Source organism: Trichoplusia ni, chromosome 26 (assembly GCF_003590095.1).
Source record: "Trichoplusia ni isolate ovarian cell line Hi5 chromosome 26, tn1, whole genome shotgun sequence".
NCBI lineage: Eukaryota > Metazoa > Arthropoda > Insecta > Lepidoptera > Noctuidae > Trichoplusia > Trichoplusia ni.
Genome location: NC_039503.1, coordinates 2,514,909 through 2,531,442, shown reverse-complemented (window position 1 = coordinate 2,531,442; position 16,534 = coordinate 2,514,909). Strand labels below are relative to the sequence as shown.

Below are 16,534 nucleotides of genomic sequence, written 5' to 3'. Positions count from 1 at the left end.
GCATACCCTAATTACTAATGCTAATCATAAAAAAATCTAAATTACTTGGTTTTAAGTTTATTTTCGTTGACTGTCAGACATCTTGGCGTCGGCACATGTTTGTTTTATCACACGGCTATTCATATTTATATGCAATATGAGTTTATTGGCATTTATTGGGCAGACATCCAAATTAGTCAATCAGTCTGAGAATTTATAGAAAAATACTAGCTGTTGCCCGCGACTCTGACCGAACTCCGAGTGGACTTCAGTTTAAAGAGCGGTGGATCCCGTTTTCGCGGGAAGGCTGGAATAAAATGTAGCTTGACCCTAGACTGTCAGTTTACCAAATTTCATTAAAATCGGTTAAGTAGTTTTGGCTTGAAAGTAAGACCGACAGACAGATAGATACTTACGGATTTATTATATTGGTATGGATTAGGATACGTATCGTCATTAATACCTGTCTACTTTAACAATATTGGTATGGATTATTTTTATTATGGATTATGATTTTATACAAATTCTTGCCTCGTGATATCTTTCAAATAACATAACAATATTTCTATGAGTTTGCAAAAAAAAGGCAACGATAAAAGCTTCTGTTCAAGATTAAAAAGCAAGCCAAGTACTTCATATTTATAAAAACGATTCTAGTTACAAGATTGTAATTCATTTTCATTTACAAAACCGCTCAAACACGTCCAGACTATTTTATAATTTCACATAACGTGCGTGACTTTTTAGTCGTGATTTTTTAGTCGTCTTACAAAAGCAGCCCAGTTCATGTATCCGACGTAAAATACCCCTAGGCGCGATTATTATTTTTTTATCATCAATTAAGATAATAATTACGAAGAAAAATTAAACAAGAAAAATCTGAAATATACTCTTAAAATGATAGAAACGCCACCGCCCGCCCCGTCACCATTGTTACAAGTACTTACAAGGCTCGAACCGCGCTCGCAACAGAGCTGTGTTTCTAAAAAACTACGAATTGCACCATAATATTGAATAAAAATTACATTTTAAATTTATTCAAATCTCATAAATACCTATTTTTTTATCATGAACGTGTTCTAGTCATTGGATACATGAACTGGGCTGCTTTTGTAAGACGACTAAAAAATCACGGTGTATACTTTATTTAGAGCACAATTTTGTTTAATCTTAATATTTCAATCAAAGCAAATAGACCGAGACAATTAACTTTACCTATTTTTATCATCTTTAGCTTCGTAGTGCGACCATCGGGCTATGATGAAAGAGAATAAAAAGCGCATTTATCTTTGCGCACAAATGCTCGTGCCCTGTCCTGCGCAGATGACTGGCGTCAAGTAATGGAAGCTGGCGTGGCCGAAACCAATCTGGGTCCCAATTCTATTTACAATTGCCGATGATTTAATGGAAATTGGATTGACATTCACTGTATTGCCATTGACTTTTTATCGCCGTATTTGACACCACTTCGGTACTTTGATAAAAAGGAAATCCAAAATTATAAAATAGTCTGGACGTTTCTGAGTGGTTTTATTAATAGAAGATAAATTTGAACGTGAATGTTATTTGACGCAACCTCGATATTCTGTAAAAAAATGACGCTTAATATTTTTGGCCGAAATCACAAACTCAGTTTCGGTTTCGGCCTAACAACAGAGATGGCACATCACTAGCTCTTACTATTACTCAGATATCCGCCCCTACATTGTATGTAAATTAGTTTTTTTCACAGCTTAATTATACTAATAGCTGATTCAATGATTTAATTAGTTTTCGTAGGCATGACGTCATCAACAATGAAACAGTAAGATTCATAGGTTTATGCGAAAACACATTTAGATATCTTAGTAACTTTTCTTGTTGCTATTCAAATATTTTGTGGCACATTTTCATTCATTCTTTTTACAACTAGCTGTTGCCCGCGATTTCGTCCGCGTGGTTAGAAGGTATAAGTTAAGATTTATATCTGCCTTGTTTTTTCCACAATTTCCATTGTATCTTCGCTTGATTATGATCGATGAGAATGCTCGATGATTTATAGCCTTAAACCTTCCTCGATGAATGGTCTATTCAACACAAAAAGATTTTTTTCAATTTGAACCCGTAGTTTTTAGAGATTAGCGAGTGCAAACAAAGAAACAAACTCTTCAGCTTTATATATTAGTATATAGACTAGTATGGAAGTACAGATTTTAGCTTTAGCAGAATTGACATTTCTTTTTCAAAATTTAGAAGTTGTAACAGCGACCTTTATAAAAGTAGATTTAAGCCCAACAGTGGGTCTATTTCAGACTGATACTATTCTACAAAAGCTGTTTACTAAAATCAAACGGTTCTTGCTGCCGTATGAGAGGAAAAACTGCGTAATTTCATGTGGCCCAACCGTAATCTGAACTTCTGTCAATTTTAATTCAATCCTGTCGCCGGAAGACCTACCATCGGACCCAGATTACGCACGGCTTAGGTTAGCATTAACAATTATAAACCTTTCGTCCTAGTCATAATTTCCTAACCGGGAATGAAATGTTGAAACAAACTACGGGAGCGGGGTCTCTTTTTTAAGTCCAGACTATTTTAAAATACGAATATGAGTGCTCATAGTAGATTTGTCGCACAAAACATGTCCACATTTTCGCCACACCCAATATTAGTTTAATTCGTTCTGATGACATTGTGAGCCAGATTAGGTTCAAATAAGAGTGACGGGCGGGACTGTTATCACAAGGGGAGATAACAAGCTAATTTGTATTTACATTCCGCTAATATATGTCCCCTAGTACTTTTGGTACGCATAAACATATTTAAAGCTAAGCTATAACTGCTTAAGTGGATCGGTGACAGATCATAAGCTACGCTTGACGCGGTTGGTCCGTAGATAGGTGACCATCTTTGTCATAACGAGTACCTCCGTGTTTCGGAAGGCATGTTACATTGTGGATCCCGGCTGTTATTCAGACATCTTTAACAGTCGTTATAGGTAGTCAGAAGTTAGAAAGTCTGACATCCAGTCTAACTAAGGGGTATCGTGTTGCCCAGGTAACTGGGTTGAGGAGGTCAGATAGGCAGTCGCTCCTTGTAAAGCACTGGTGCTTAGCTGAATCTGTTTACATTGGAAGCCGACTCCGACATAGTTAGGAAAATGTTAGAATGATGAGAAACATTTTTAAAGTCATGTTTACTAGCTATTTCTAGCGACTTCGTTCCAAATAACTGCAAGAATTATAACCCTTTTTTTGATACAGTCGGGTAAATAGGCTATGCTTTTAATTCAGGGTATCAGCTATATCTTCATTCCCAATTGATTTGATCGTTTTTATGTGATCCGAGAAGGCTTATTCTGAGTTTGGGTGTTGTGAATGTGTCTTGAATGTTTGACAAACTTCTGAGACACAAGAATTAAAACCCTTAGTGCTGGAATCGTATTTCCGTTTCAATAATGTCCAGCAATGGACGAATATAGGCTGATGCTGATGATGATGATGATGATAATGATAATGATGTAGAAGAATTTGGTAGAGGAGCTCGTGGCTAAGCTGTAAAAGCATAAGTGAATCGATCACAGGCTAAGCTATGCTTGACGCGGTTGGTCCGTAGATGGGTGACCATCTTTGTCATAACGAGTTCCTCCGTGTTTCGGAAGGCACGTTAAATTGTGGGCTGATATTCCTACATATTTGACAGGCGTTACAGGTAGACAGAAGCTTGAAAAAGTCTGACAACCAGTCTAACCAAGGGGTATCGTGTTGCCCAGGTAACTGGGTTGAGGAGGTCAGATAGGCAGTCGCTCCTTGTAAAACACTGGTACTTAGCTGAAACCGGTTAGACTGGAACCGACCCCATCATAGTTGGGAAAAGGCTAGGCCAATGATGATGTAGAAGAATTTTGTAACGATCGGTATTTTTGCAGATTATTACTAAGATATGTGGTGCTGTCCTGTTGATTCGTTAATTCACTACCACAATGGAATTATGTTTCATCAAAACATACAATAGCCAGTTCCCCAAGGTCTTTTAAGGGTATTGAACCTTGCTACCGCGGGTCGCTTGGTTGCGTAAGAAGCATCGAAGCGTTCAACGAAAAATTCAATGAGAACAGATATTAAAAAAATGTTTTTAGTTAACTGCTAGCACTAGCCTAGGATTGTTAAAAGATTCCTTAAAATGTTAATTTCTTTATGAAAACTACTGATCTTAATAAGTAGGTGAATATTTTAATTTTCATCCCCATTTTCAACGACCAATTTTTTTCAATATTTTGGTTTTTATTTCCGACAGTTTTTTTGGAATGTCTAAATCTTGGCCTTTCATTTGATACCGCAATGGAATATTATACCAGTCTATGGATGTGCTTTTCAGCTAGGTCTAACAGGCCTCTCTCCAAAATGTGACAGATTGAGCATTCACCACGCTAGGGCTTCTTAAGCATATGATGCAAATAAAAAAGACTTACAATCGTCACTTTTATTTCACCCAAAAATATTCAAACTTATTCCCGCTCTATCATTGTGGTGGACTTCCAAACAGTGATCCAATATCGTGCGATAAAGTGAGAGACTTCAATAAAGTGAGAGTTGACCGACACCAAGAGTTCAAAGGAAATAGACTAGAAAACAAATCAAATTTGCAAAACTCATCAAATTTATGACCACTACCCGTTAACCCTGATGACTTTTATTCATGAGTCGGGCGATATACAGATGAATAAATTGCAGAGACTAAATAGGGTTTCGTTTTTATTTTTGGATAGGAAACCCCTTAAAAACTGCTGCCAAAGAGGTTTAATTTTCAACAATGACGACCTCCGTGGTCTAGTGGCGTACGCACCGGTTTCAAGGTGTCGCTAGCTCTGAGGTCCCGGTCTCGATCCCCGGTCGGGTCATTATAAAAACAAACACTTTTCTACATAGTCTCGGGTCTGGGTGCTTGTGGTACCTTCGTTGTATCTGAATTCCATAACACAATTGCTTTAGCAACTTACTTTGGGTTCATTTTTATGTGTGTGTTGTGTTGTCTGTTGTGTTGTCATGTATATTTAAGAAGTCATGAAGATGAATTCCTCTTATTCCACAGACATAATGCCAAAAAAAACATTGATGAAAAGTAAGTAAATAAACAAATAAACGAAGCTTTCGTCTTAACCCAACTATGACGTCACACACTCAAGTATTTTGACTCATAGTTCTCATAGTACTGCTTCAAAAAATATGTGATAATGAATGCTAGTTAGACATGAGTAATGCATTGTTGAGATGATTTAACAGGTTATCTTGCACAAAGATAAAAAGTATCGCAACCAAAATTTTAGAAATTATGTAATGACTAGCTTTTCGCCCGCGGCTTCGCCCGCGTCGATGTCGGTTATATCGCGTTTCCAAGAGAACTCTTCAGAAGTCCGGGCTAAAAACTATCCTATATTCTTTCTCAAGGTCAACTCTATGTCTGTACCAAATTTCATTAAAATCAGTTCAGCGGTTTAGACGTGAAAGCGTAACAGACAGACAGACAGAGTTATTTTTGCATTGATAATATTAAGTAGGGATATATCATCACTTTTACATGTCGTTTTGAGAACGCTGGAGTCGACATTTCCTATCTGACTACCCTGAGAAGAAATGTCGAAACAAACTCAGGGTTCGTAGTCTCTTTTGAAGACCAGAAAATTCATGAATTACGAGTATAGATTTATAAGTATTGCAATGTTTTTTCTGTAATAGACTTAAAATCACGTAGTCTAAAATATGATGACTCATTTTGCTAAACGCTCGTAGCGACTGTCCTGATAAGAGGGCTTTGCCCTGCAGTCTGCCGTGAGTAAGTAACATGTTGCAGTTACTCAATTAACCGACTTAAAAAATGTTTTGTGGCAACATTTTTATACACTCATTTTTCATGTTTGTCGTTCCGGTTGGATTTGTGCAACTTAATTAATAATAATAATAAATGCAGACATCACATACATTGTTCTGAACCCAAAGTAAGTTGCTAAAGCACTTGTGTTATGGAATGTGAGTTTTTAGATTTTAGGCCGTAGCTGGAATGTTGAAATTTTCACAGATTATATCTGTCTCTGCCTGTTGAAGATATATCTAATAACAAATCGTAAAAATCAAAGTTAAGCAACGATTGATACAGGTATAAAAATGAATGACTATTCCATTCGTAAACTTTGATTTTCGCAAGCGTAACTAGCAACCAGTTTAACATAAAACAATCTTCTTAAATCGAACACGAGATTTGATAAATAACATTCATTTTTTCGACATTCAACCTGAAAATACTCAACCAGACACAAACCTACACCCATACGTGCACACACATATATCATAACAGTTTTGGCATTGGACCAGACAGGACGCCAGACTCGAACGAAAATAGACCACAAGGCTGATTAGAAGATGTTTTTTGAGAGTTCACCAGTCGAATTAACGGACTGGTTACGACCGGAGTTTTGAGATGATTTTATGGATATATCTATATTACTAATATATAAAGCTGAAGAGTTTGTTTGTTTGTTTGAACGCGCTAATCTGAGGAACTACTGGTTCAAATTGAAAAAAAACTTTTTGTGTTGAATAGACCATTTATCGAGGTTTTAGGCTATATACCATCACGCTGCGACTAATAGGAGCGAGGATATAAAGGAAAATGTGGAAGAAACAGGGCAGATATAAATCATAACTTATATCTTCTAACGACGCGGACGAAGTCGCGGGCAAAAGCTAGTTTTTATATTATACTAGATGTTGCACGCGACTTCTACCGCGTATTCTACTAATATCATAAATGTGAATGTAAGTTTATTTGTTAGGTCTTCACGCGAACACCGATTAACTCACTTTCTTGTTTGTTTGTCGTTTCGGTTGGATTTTTGTAACTCAGTTTTGAGGGACTTCCCGATAAGCTAGCAGGCTGAAATCCAAACCCGATGACAGTGCCATTTACAACTATAAAATCGGCTGAACACATTTTGATAAAATTTGAATAGACATTTAAAAACGTGGGTTTTTAGATTGTTTAAATCTATTAATTTTATAATTTAACTTTTCAATAGACAGAAATACTTTTAGAAAATCCACATCTATGACTGTCCTTTCCCTTTCAATCTAGCCTTGTTTACGTAACAGTTTTAGTCACAGACTAACAGCTTGTCTAGACATTCTAGTGCTTGTGTGTCATGGCTAGACGTTTCCGATCCGTCTGCTGACGTCATCGCGCGCAGTAATGATGACGCCACATTTAAAATTGACATTAGCTGAAAATGGATTTGACTGTACAGATAGCGGAGTTGAGGTCATCACGACAAACGTATTTCGCGCGACGTGTCGTAAGTTCGATCCCTGCGTAGGACAAGCGTTTATGTGATCCACTGGATCTACGAATGCTTGTCCTGGGTCTGGGTGTCTTTGTGCATGTGACTTTTATGAAACCCCCGCTATACAAGGATTAAATTAAATTCTTTAACGCAGGAGTCTTTTATTAAAATAAAAGGAGATTTACATAGCCATACCCCACCACTTTAAAACACTGTCTTATTTCTCTTTTTTTATTCAAAAAGGATAACTTCAATATTTTTAAGGATATTAATTAAAATGCAAGTTCGGCGACTTGATGAACCATCACCTTATAAAATAGCACTGCAATTGAGAAAAAGGAACTCCGCTCTACGAGAGTATTGCTTTCTCACTTCCGCACTACAACGATACACATTCGTATTTAAAAGTCGTGAGTTCAAAATTATAACTCAAATAAGTATGTTCTGGGTCAGTAACCGCTTAATATAAGTTGTTATAAAACTAGTTTATTGTTTACTTATAAACGAGTTTAAATTGTTTATATTGATTTTGGGTTTTGATTATGTCATTTAAATGATAACATTTTGACAATTGTCGGGACTTTAAGCGAAACAGGCAATGTCGACTCCAGACAGTGTTTACAAAGAAAGATGTAAAAGTGATGTATCCTACTCACAGAATAATTTATTTCGTTTCAGTGCAATATTATTTTACTGAAACTTATTAAGTTTGTTGGATCACATAAATGTTTGCCCTACGCGGGGTTCGACCCTGTACCATTCGGCTATCTTTGCAGTAAGAACAGTAAGACAGCAAAAAAAAGAACTTACATTTTATTTATTTTTTTGTCATATTCCATTAGTTTTACCGTTTAGAGTCTAAACCAAAAATTACGTGTTTCGCTACAAAGAGTTGCATCCCTACAGCTCAGGACTTTAGGTCTCAGGATTATCTGAGCAGTTGGAAAATTCGTTTTTCAATAGAAAAACACGTTATTTATAATAATGACATATGTCAATAATGACATAGTTTAAAAAAAATTGGAAGTGCGTGCGTAGTCGGCTAGTATTTAATAAAAAGAACCCATGGTATTTTTTTATAAAAACTTTTGGCATTTAGTTTGTTCATCCAAAATTTTACTCCAGAATTGAACGATCAATAAAATTCTACGTGATTTATTTGCAATATCTTTATAATCGAATTAAAGTATTAATTTTATCGTTACTTATAAAATATATCTTAATCCTATATCCATTAGGACAATATGCGTTAGATCACGTGACATCGTGCGTGACAACTCTTGCTAAAATCTACGGCCGTTTTTGGGGTTCCGTATTGGAATTTTAAATCGGGACGATATTACATAGGCTAAGTTGCCTGTCCGTCTGTCGAAAGGTTGTATTCATAAAATATGATAGATTTCTGTAAAATTGAAATTTTCTTTTTTTACTTTTTCCGTTTTCTGACATGGCCGTGTTAGAGAAGCAGAAAGTTCACAATTATTCTACCTATATAAGTAGATAATAAAGGACGTCTTAAAATTGAATTGTGAAACGTTTCGGAAAAAGTTTCTAAGGAGATAGATTCCTGTGGAAGAGTTGTGCTTGTGTTCTATGTTCAGAATACGATTTCTTCTTAATTAAAATCTATGCAATTTTATTTAAGTAAAAACTAAACAATTTTAGAATAAAGGAAGAGCGTCCATGTTCACCTCAAATTTCTATTTATTTTCATGACCGCAAAACTTCTCACATTTTCGTAATTTTTCATGCATCTCATATTTTTCTACAAACATCTGGACGATGACGTCAGCGGCTGATCGGATAACGCCCACGAAAATGAAACGCCAATCCTATTCTTGTCCGACACGACGGCCGCTTAACTTTGTAATTTATTTCAACTCATCACACGATGCGATCTAAATCCAATGAAACATTGGATCACACGCCTATATGTTGATATTGTTACTGAGATAAGATAAAACTGCTTTATATTCTCGCTTATAACACATTTATAGCATTTTGGAGACGAATATTACATAATGATTCAAATTCGCCGCCATTTTCGTGTGTTACCAAGTTACCTAAGAAAATGATATTCTATACAACTTTTGTCTATAGCTACAGGTCCCGGTGAGCTCCAATAAGGTTTTATGTAATTCTAATAACCTCAAAAAGTTTACTTTGAACTTTATATGAGTCATATTGGAAATATTGGAATACAATCATGTAAGAATATAGTTTTAGAACGAAACACACATAAAAACAATCAGAATTAATTATGAGTCATCGTATTTACTTTAATATGACAACATAAGATAACTTTTGAAACTTTATAAAAAGTTTGTAAGTTCTTTTGTACAAGTAAACAAATTAACAAACTTGACAAAAAGATGTTGCAAAACTTGTTGCCGCCAATTAAAAGTAATAAAACTTTTCAATTTATGACGGTTTTGACGGTAGAATAGGCACTTACATTTCATCTGGCTGGATGGCATAAGTATCCAAGTATTCCGCCTCGCCTTGTTGATGCCATTCACCATTACTTTTAACACAGAAATACACCGGTCTGCCATCATTTGGAACGTCAACATCGACGTTCTCAAAAGATTTACTCACAAAATACGAATCACATTTTCGTTCCGATGCCGGGTGCAGTGTCAGTGACCACTCATCAACATTCTTCGCGTTCACATTCAAATTATACACACAATTATTATTATCACATATCTTAGAGTTTGGCTTCACAGAAAATATCCATGGCGGTGTCACGGCGCACGTGTTAATTATTAAAAATAATAATAGAAACAATTCACTAGTCCGTAATCTCACTAGAGCCATGTCTCCTCCGCGAATGAACGAGGTGAACTGAACTGAACTGCGATGGCCGCGCTCGCGCGTTGAGTAGGGATGGGACGCCTCGCTGCAATCACTTTTATACTCAACTCGATTGTTTGAAGGCCGTATCGATAACAAATGTTTTTAGATAATTTTTATCTTTGTTTGTTGGCTTCGGGGTTTAGTTTATAAGTTTTTATAGTAGATGGTAGTGATATTCGATACAATCAATCATTGTAGATGATTGTTCTTATCCTATTAAGATTACTTATGCTTGCTTCCTTCACGTTTGAATTTTTGAGTTATCTTTTATAATTCAATATAACGACAAGAATTAATCGTTTAATAACACAACTTAAACTCCCTTTGAAATAAATAAAACGATTTATGACAGATAATTTGATTTTTTTAGGCATGAGTACTTGATAAATTGGCTGATCGGTATTTCATTTTACCAAGAATTCTTAGCTAATGACAGCTAAAAGTATTCGAATATGGTGAACGTAGCCTAGCAGTGGGATATATCTTACCACACAATTAATGATTTCTCGACATAGGAGCTTATTAGAAAATGTAAACCTATGTAATTATACACTAATAGCAGATTAGTTCCATGATAATCAAAGTATGCTACGCACACATTACTTAATGCTCTTTCAATTAACCTGCAGAATTGACACTAATTTAATAATTTAACAACATAGATCGATTTAAAACCACCTACAAAACAAAAAAAAATCGAAATCTCCAACCCGACATCACTAAAACACGGTAAAGAAAACGCAATAACTGCCGTACAAAGGCTGAAGCAGAATAAACTTAGATTCCGTGCCCATTATCCTTCTTGGTTCATTAATATTTCTTCGAGTTGAATAATAAAATAAATATTGAACATTTTTCCTGTTGTATCACAACACTACATGTAATTTGCCCGCGGTGATCGGACTCCTAACCTTTTCGCGCCGATTTCAATCAAACAAATGGCAATTAGGTTACAAATAAAAGTGGGGGGAATTGACGGCTCGAAGCACTTGTTTATTCGTTGGAATTTCGTCCTACAATATTTAACTGATGATATTCTTTTGCAGTGTAGTAAAGTAAGTAGACACAAATAAGCACTTGTAGGTACTAGTTGAATCTATCTAGGTATGTATTATTTTATAATTATATTGTAAAACTAGCTGTTGCCCGCGACTTCGTCCCCGTGGGTAGAAGTATAAGTTATGATTTATACCTGCCCTGTTTTTTTCACATTTTCCATTATATGATAATATATGTAATATTTATTTTAGGGCCTTTGGTTCTCTGCGGGGCAGCGGGACTGTCTGAAAGGGTAACCGAGGCTCCGGTAAGCGAAGGGCAAAGGAAAGAACATGGGTGGGCATTAGTCAGTAAAACTCTAAGTCCCATCTAAAAAAGACCCAAAGAAAAATTAATAAACGTAATTAATGGCTTCTACTTGGTATCTTAGAATACAATTTATTGGTACACATTAGTTCAAATAAGAATCCAACTAGAATATAAATAATACATAACTAATTTTATTAGACATATTTAATTTCTCCTTAGCAAAAGTAAAAAAAATCACACTTCTAGAATATAGTGTCTTATGTCGTTACAATTCAGAAGAATAACAGGGCTCCGATTCTGCTACTCGTATTTTCAATGGCCGATGAATATGGCAGGATTGGCAGGTGGATTAAATTTGAAACTATTTCTATTCTTTTAAGCTTTTGCCAACATAATAAACGGAAATTCATTGTATTGACTGCGAGTGTTCCGCCCCGTACTGAATTTCCAATTATTGTATTGGAAAAATACTTAGAATAATACGAATAGTAAGAATTCATTCCATTCATTCATCGACCATTGTGAATAGCAGAATTGCGGCCTAGATTACTCTTCATAAACTTTGTCCGTTAAAAGAAAACATTTTGTGACAGCTCGTAAAATAAAAAAAAGGATAAAAATTTGAATTACAGCCTACAATCGCATTTCTCTGAAATACTAAACAATTTAAATACGTATTACTTGACGCTTGTTGGTTAAATTAACGACCTTTCAAAAACTTCTAAGAACGGACAGTTTATAAATCTATTTTTCTTAATAACAAGGAAAATAATAACAAAAACGAGTTTGATATAATTAAAAGTTAAGTTTAATGTTTTACAAACGAGGAAAATTAGTGAAACAAACATGTAAGGTGTTCATTTAATTATTAAGAATCTAAAACGTCTCTAAATATTATCTCTAAAAAATAAGATTGTAAAGAAACTCCTGTCATAGTTAACTGGGCCCCGTTTCTGCTAGTAACAATGGAAGATAAATGAATGGAAATTTGCTTAAAATGACTCTTTCGTACCGTAAAACGGTGTGAATATAGTTTCAACTTTCAACAGTTGAATAGAAGATAGTGTTTTTTTATGTTGTCACATGCATTTTCTTACATAAAAATGCTAAAACACAATTTACTTTCCGAAATGCTTAAGAATTTTCGTATAAAAATTATATTTTGTCTTGTTGAACATCCAGATAAATTTAATAAAAACTCTGTTTCTATCCACCCCAAAATACCTGGGCCCCAATTCAGCTATTTAAAATGGCCGATGAATGAATGTTTGGCTTAAAATGGCAATTTTCGTTTTATCTTAAGCATTTTTCTACATAATAATTGGAAATTCAGTGCGGGACGCTTAACTCAAGGTCAATAAAATTAAGTTCCAATTATTGTATTGGCAAAATGCTTAAGAGAATAGGAATAATTTCAAATTTAATTCAATTGCCATTCATTCATCGGCCATTGTAAAATAGCAGAATCGGGGCCCTGTATTCGCCCCGTTCAACCGTACTCTCTTAAGCATTATACCAACACAATAATTTTAAATTGAGTAAGGATTGAAAGACTCACAGTTAATATAATTAGTTTTCAATTGTTGTATTTGCAGAAAACGCTCCTATCACTACATTAATAGAAATACCACAGCATACGCTTGTTTCTTAGATCTGAGCCGGGCTTTTGACACAATTAACTATGAAAAATTATGGTCTAAATTAAGAAACACAAAAGTGCCCGACAAAATAGTAAACTTATTGGAATATTGGTATGCAAATCAGGTTAATCAAGTAAGATGGGACAAATCCCTATCAGACACCTACAAACTGAGCTGTGGTGTAAGGCAGGGGGGTTTGACATCACCAGTTCTTTTCAACCTTTATGTAAACGACTTGATCGAGGAGCTGAGCAGCGCCAGAGTCGGATGTCGAATTGGAGGTGTTAGCCTAAACAATCTTAGTTACGCGGACGACATGGTGTTGCTTAGCCCCTCGGTCAACGGCCTTAGAAAACTAATCTCAATATGCGAGAAATATGCTGCTGAACACCAATTGTCGTATAATGTGGCTAAAACGGAAATAGTAATATTTAAAAGTGGAAAAGGTCCCGATACCGTACTGCCTATTAATCTCTGTGGGTTACCGATTAAGATAGTTAGTCAATTTAAATACTTAGGCCATATAATAAAAGAAAATCTAGTCGACGATGATGACCTTGAAAGGCAGAGACGTAGTATTGCTAGTCGTAGCAATATGCTGGCTCGTCGCTTCTACCATTGCTCAAAACAGGTAAAGATTACCCTGTTCAAGGCCTACTGTCAGTCGTTCTACACCAGCCAACTCTGGTGCAAGCACACGAAGAGTGCTTATAACACTCTTCGTGTTCAATACAACAACGCGTTTAGGGCCATGCTCCACCTGCCCTGGCGGTGTAGTGCGACTGATATGTTTGCTGAGAGCGGGGTAGCTGACTTCTTTACAGTAATGACGAGGCTTAAAAACTCATTCTTTAATAGAGTGAGTACTACAAGTAACACCTTGGTAGAAGTCGTGTATAAGACTGTTTACCTGAGTAAAAACATTAAATAAATGTTTACTTAATAATGTTAAATAGTTATAAAAGTTGTTTTTGTTCTGTTTTTAATGTTTTATTTGTCTGTATGAGTATGTCTGTCATTTTGTGTAAATATGGGTGTATACCTGAAAATAAACATATTTTAATTTAATTTAATTTAATATTTCAAATTTAATCTAATCTCCATTCATTCATCGGCCATTATAAATAGCAGAAGCGGGGCCTTGTTTTAATCATCGTAAATCAAACGCCACACATTTATATAAAAAAATGCTGACTTTTATCTATATCTATATATTCTATATTTACTAATATATAAAGCTGCAGAGTTTGTTTGTTTGTTTGAACGCGCTAATCTCAGGAACTACTGGTTCGAATTGAAAAATTCTTTTCTTGCTGAATAGACCATTTATCGAGGAAGGCTATAGGCTACATAAAATCACGCTGCGACTAATAGGAGCGAAGATACAACGGAAAATGTGGAAAAGATGGGAAATTTCTAACCACGTGGACGAAGTCGCGGGCAACAGCTAGTAAATATATAACATGAATGAGCTACTTATCTGAGTTCCTATTTTTATTTCAAATCACATACTAGGTATCATTATGGCAATTACCAATAAAATTACTAGCAAATAAAATATTACGTAATGACCTAAAGCTAGCTGTATCAAAAAACGTATGTTCCTACAATAGATTGCAATCAATGAAATCGTATTGAATTGACGTTATTCATTGATAAGATTTGATAATTTGTGAGGGTAAAGCATATATCTTTTAAAGTTTACCTACATGTGGCTTCTGGTATTTCCTTCCTATCTTTACCTAGCTGTTGCCCGCAGACCCGCCCGCTACAAACCGAAAACGATGATACGGGAACATATAATCGAGATAAAAACTATCCTATGCGTTAATCCTGGTTATAAACTATTTCAGTACCAAGTTTCGTCTAAATCCGTTCAGTGGTTTTTGCGTGAAAGGGGAACCAACATCTCATCAACTTTCGTGTTTATAAGTAGAACTAGTTTTTGTTCCCGACTTTGGCTGTGTTGACGTCAATTTTAAGGGTTCCATACTCGAAGGGCAAAACATACCAATATTACTGAGGTACCACTGTCTGTCTGTCCATCACTAGGCTTTATCTCGTGAACCGTGATAGCTATAGAGTTAAAAATCCATAGATTATGTATTTCTGTTGTTTAATTTAACATTAGTCATGCTTTGATCTGGGGCAGCCAAAATCCAGATACCTGTGTGGTTGAGGCCACCACGGCCTACTGTGTGCTACGTGTCGCGGGTTCGATCCCTGCGCGGGACAAGCATTTGTGTGATCCATTCATCCATGAATGCTTATTCTAAGTCTGGGTGTCTTTGAGCACGTGATTTTAATGTTTGTGAAACCTCCCTGCGGCAGTCGTTTTTAAGAGGAAAAAAATTGGCTGATAAAGTCCACACTTTATTTTTCGTTCGGATGGGTAATCATCACATGAGTGCTCCCGCTTTGGGTTGAGCGGTAGGGAGTGTCAGACTTCTACCGACTAAAACCCACCCATGTTCCTCCATTGCCCTTCGTGTACCGGGGCCACGGTAACACTTTCGGACAGTCCCTCTTTTACCTACTCTGCCTACCAAACAAACACACAGATTTTATTATACAAAGGTATTTATGTAAAGGTATCTGTTTAAAAACGTGATATCAAGATGTCCACAACAAAAACAGATAGCAATCCATTTGACGTCATTCAACAGATTTACGATACAGAAAGTGAAAATAAATGTGTCATAATATGGATTTACTTTACATACGATTTAAAAAACCGGTCAACAGCTGGGTTTGATCCACGCGTAGATCGAGCATATGTCTGATTCTTCTGGGCCGTAATTCCCTTATTCACAACGGTCGATACGTAAAACGTATTCTCCTAAGCATTTTTCCATCACAATAGGGATGATGACTGGGTATAAAAATAAAAAATCTCATTAGTCCCTCAGTTAGATAATTGAAAAGTATGAGACACGTATTTTTTCCTTTTTCAGAAAAACTAGAATTGACAAAGATTAACTGATTTAAAGTTTAGGAGAGGGGGCTTGTGACGTAACGATATGGTAAAATTTATACTCCATCGTGACGTCACGCGTAAGTTTCATTCACTGTAATTTGGTCAATTTATGTTTGCGGGACAAATTAAAAAATACGTATCCATTATTATACAAAAAACTACAAGACGGACACTGCAAACAAAAATTGTCATAATCCCTATAATTAGAAATGCAATGAATATGTCAATACAATGAATGTCCAATCAAATCAAATTATGACAAATTTAATTTAATTGCCATTTATTCATCGGTAATTGTAACTATATTTGAAGCGAATAGTGTGTATTTTGTTCTTAATTGTATTTAAAACAGAGACTAGATGGCGTTTTTAATGAAATAGCTAAGAAAGTTTTTTTAGAAAAAAAAACTATATCAAACTAACGTATTGGCTATCATGAGGAGCTCGTGGCTAAGCTATA

The 16,534-nt window shown here is 35.5% G+C and overlaps 1 protein-coding gene across 1 annotated transcript in view; it reads right to left on the bottom strand.

Moving 5' to 3' along the window:
* Positions 1–10,173, bottom strand: part of LOC113505583 (metal transporter CNNM4-like) — a 47,569-nt gene extending 37,396 nt beyond the window's left edge. The window contains exon 1 of the mRNA XM_026888370.1: positions 9,747–10,173. Coding sequence (XP_026744171.1) covers positions 9,747–10,111 — 365 coding nt within the window. The 5' untranslated portion in view covers positions 10,112–10,173. The remainder of the gene's footprint in view (positions 1–9,746) is intronic.
* Positions 10,174–16,534: the final 6,361 nt, after the last annotated feature.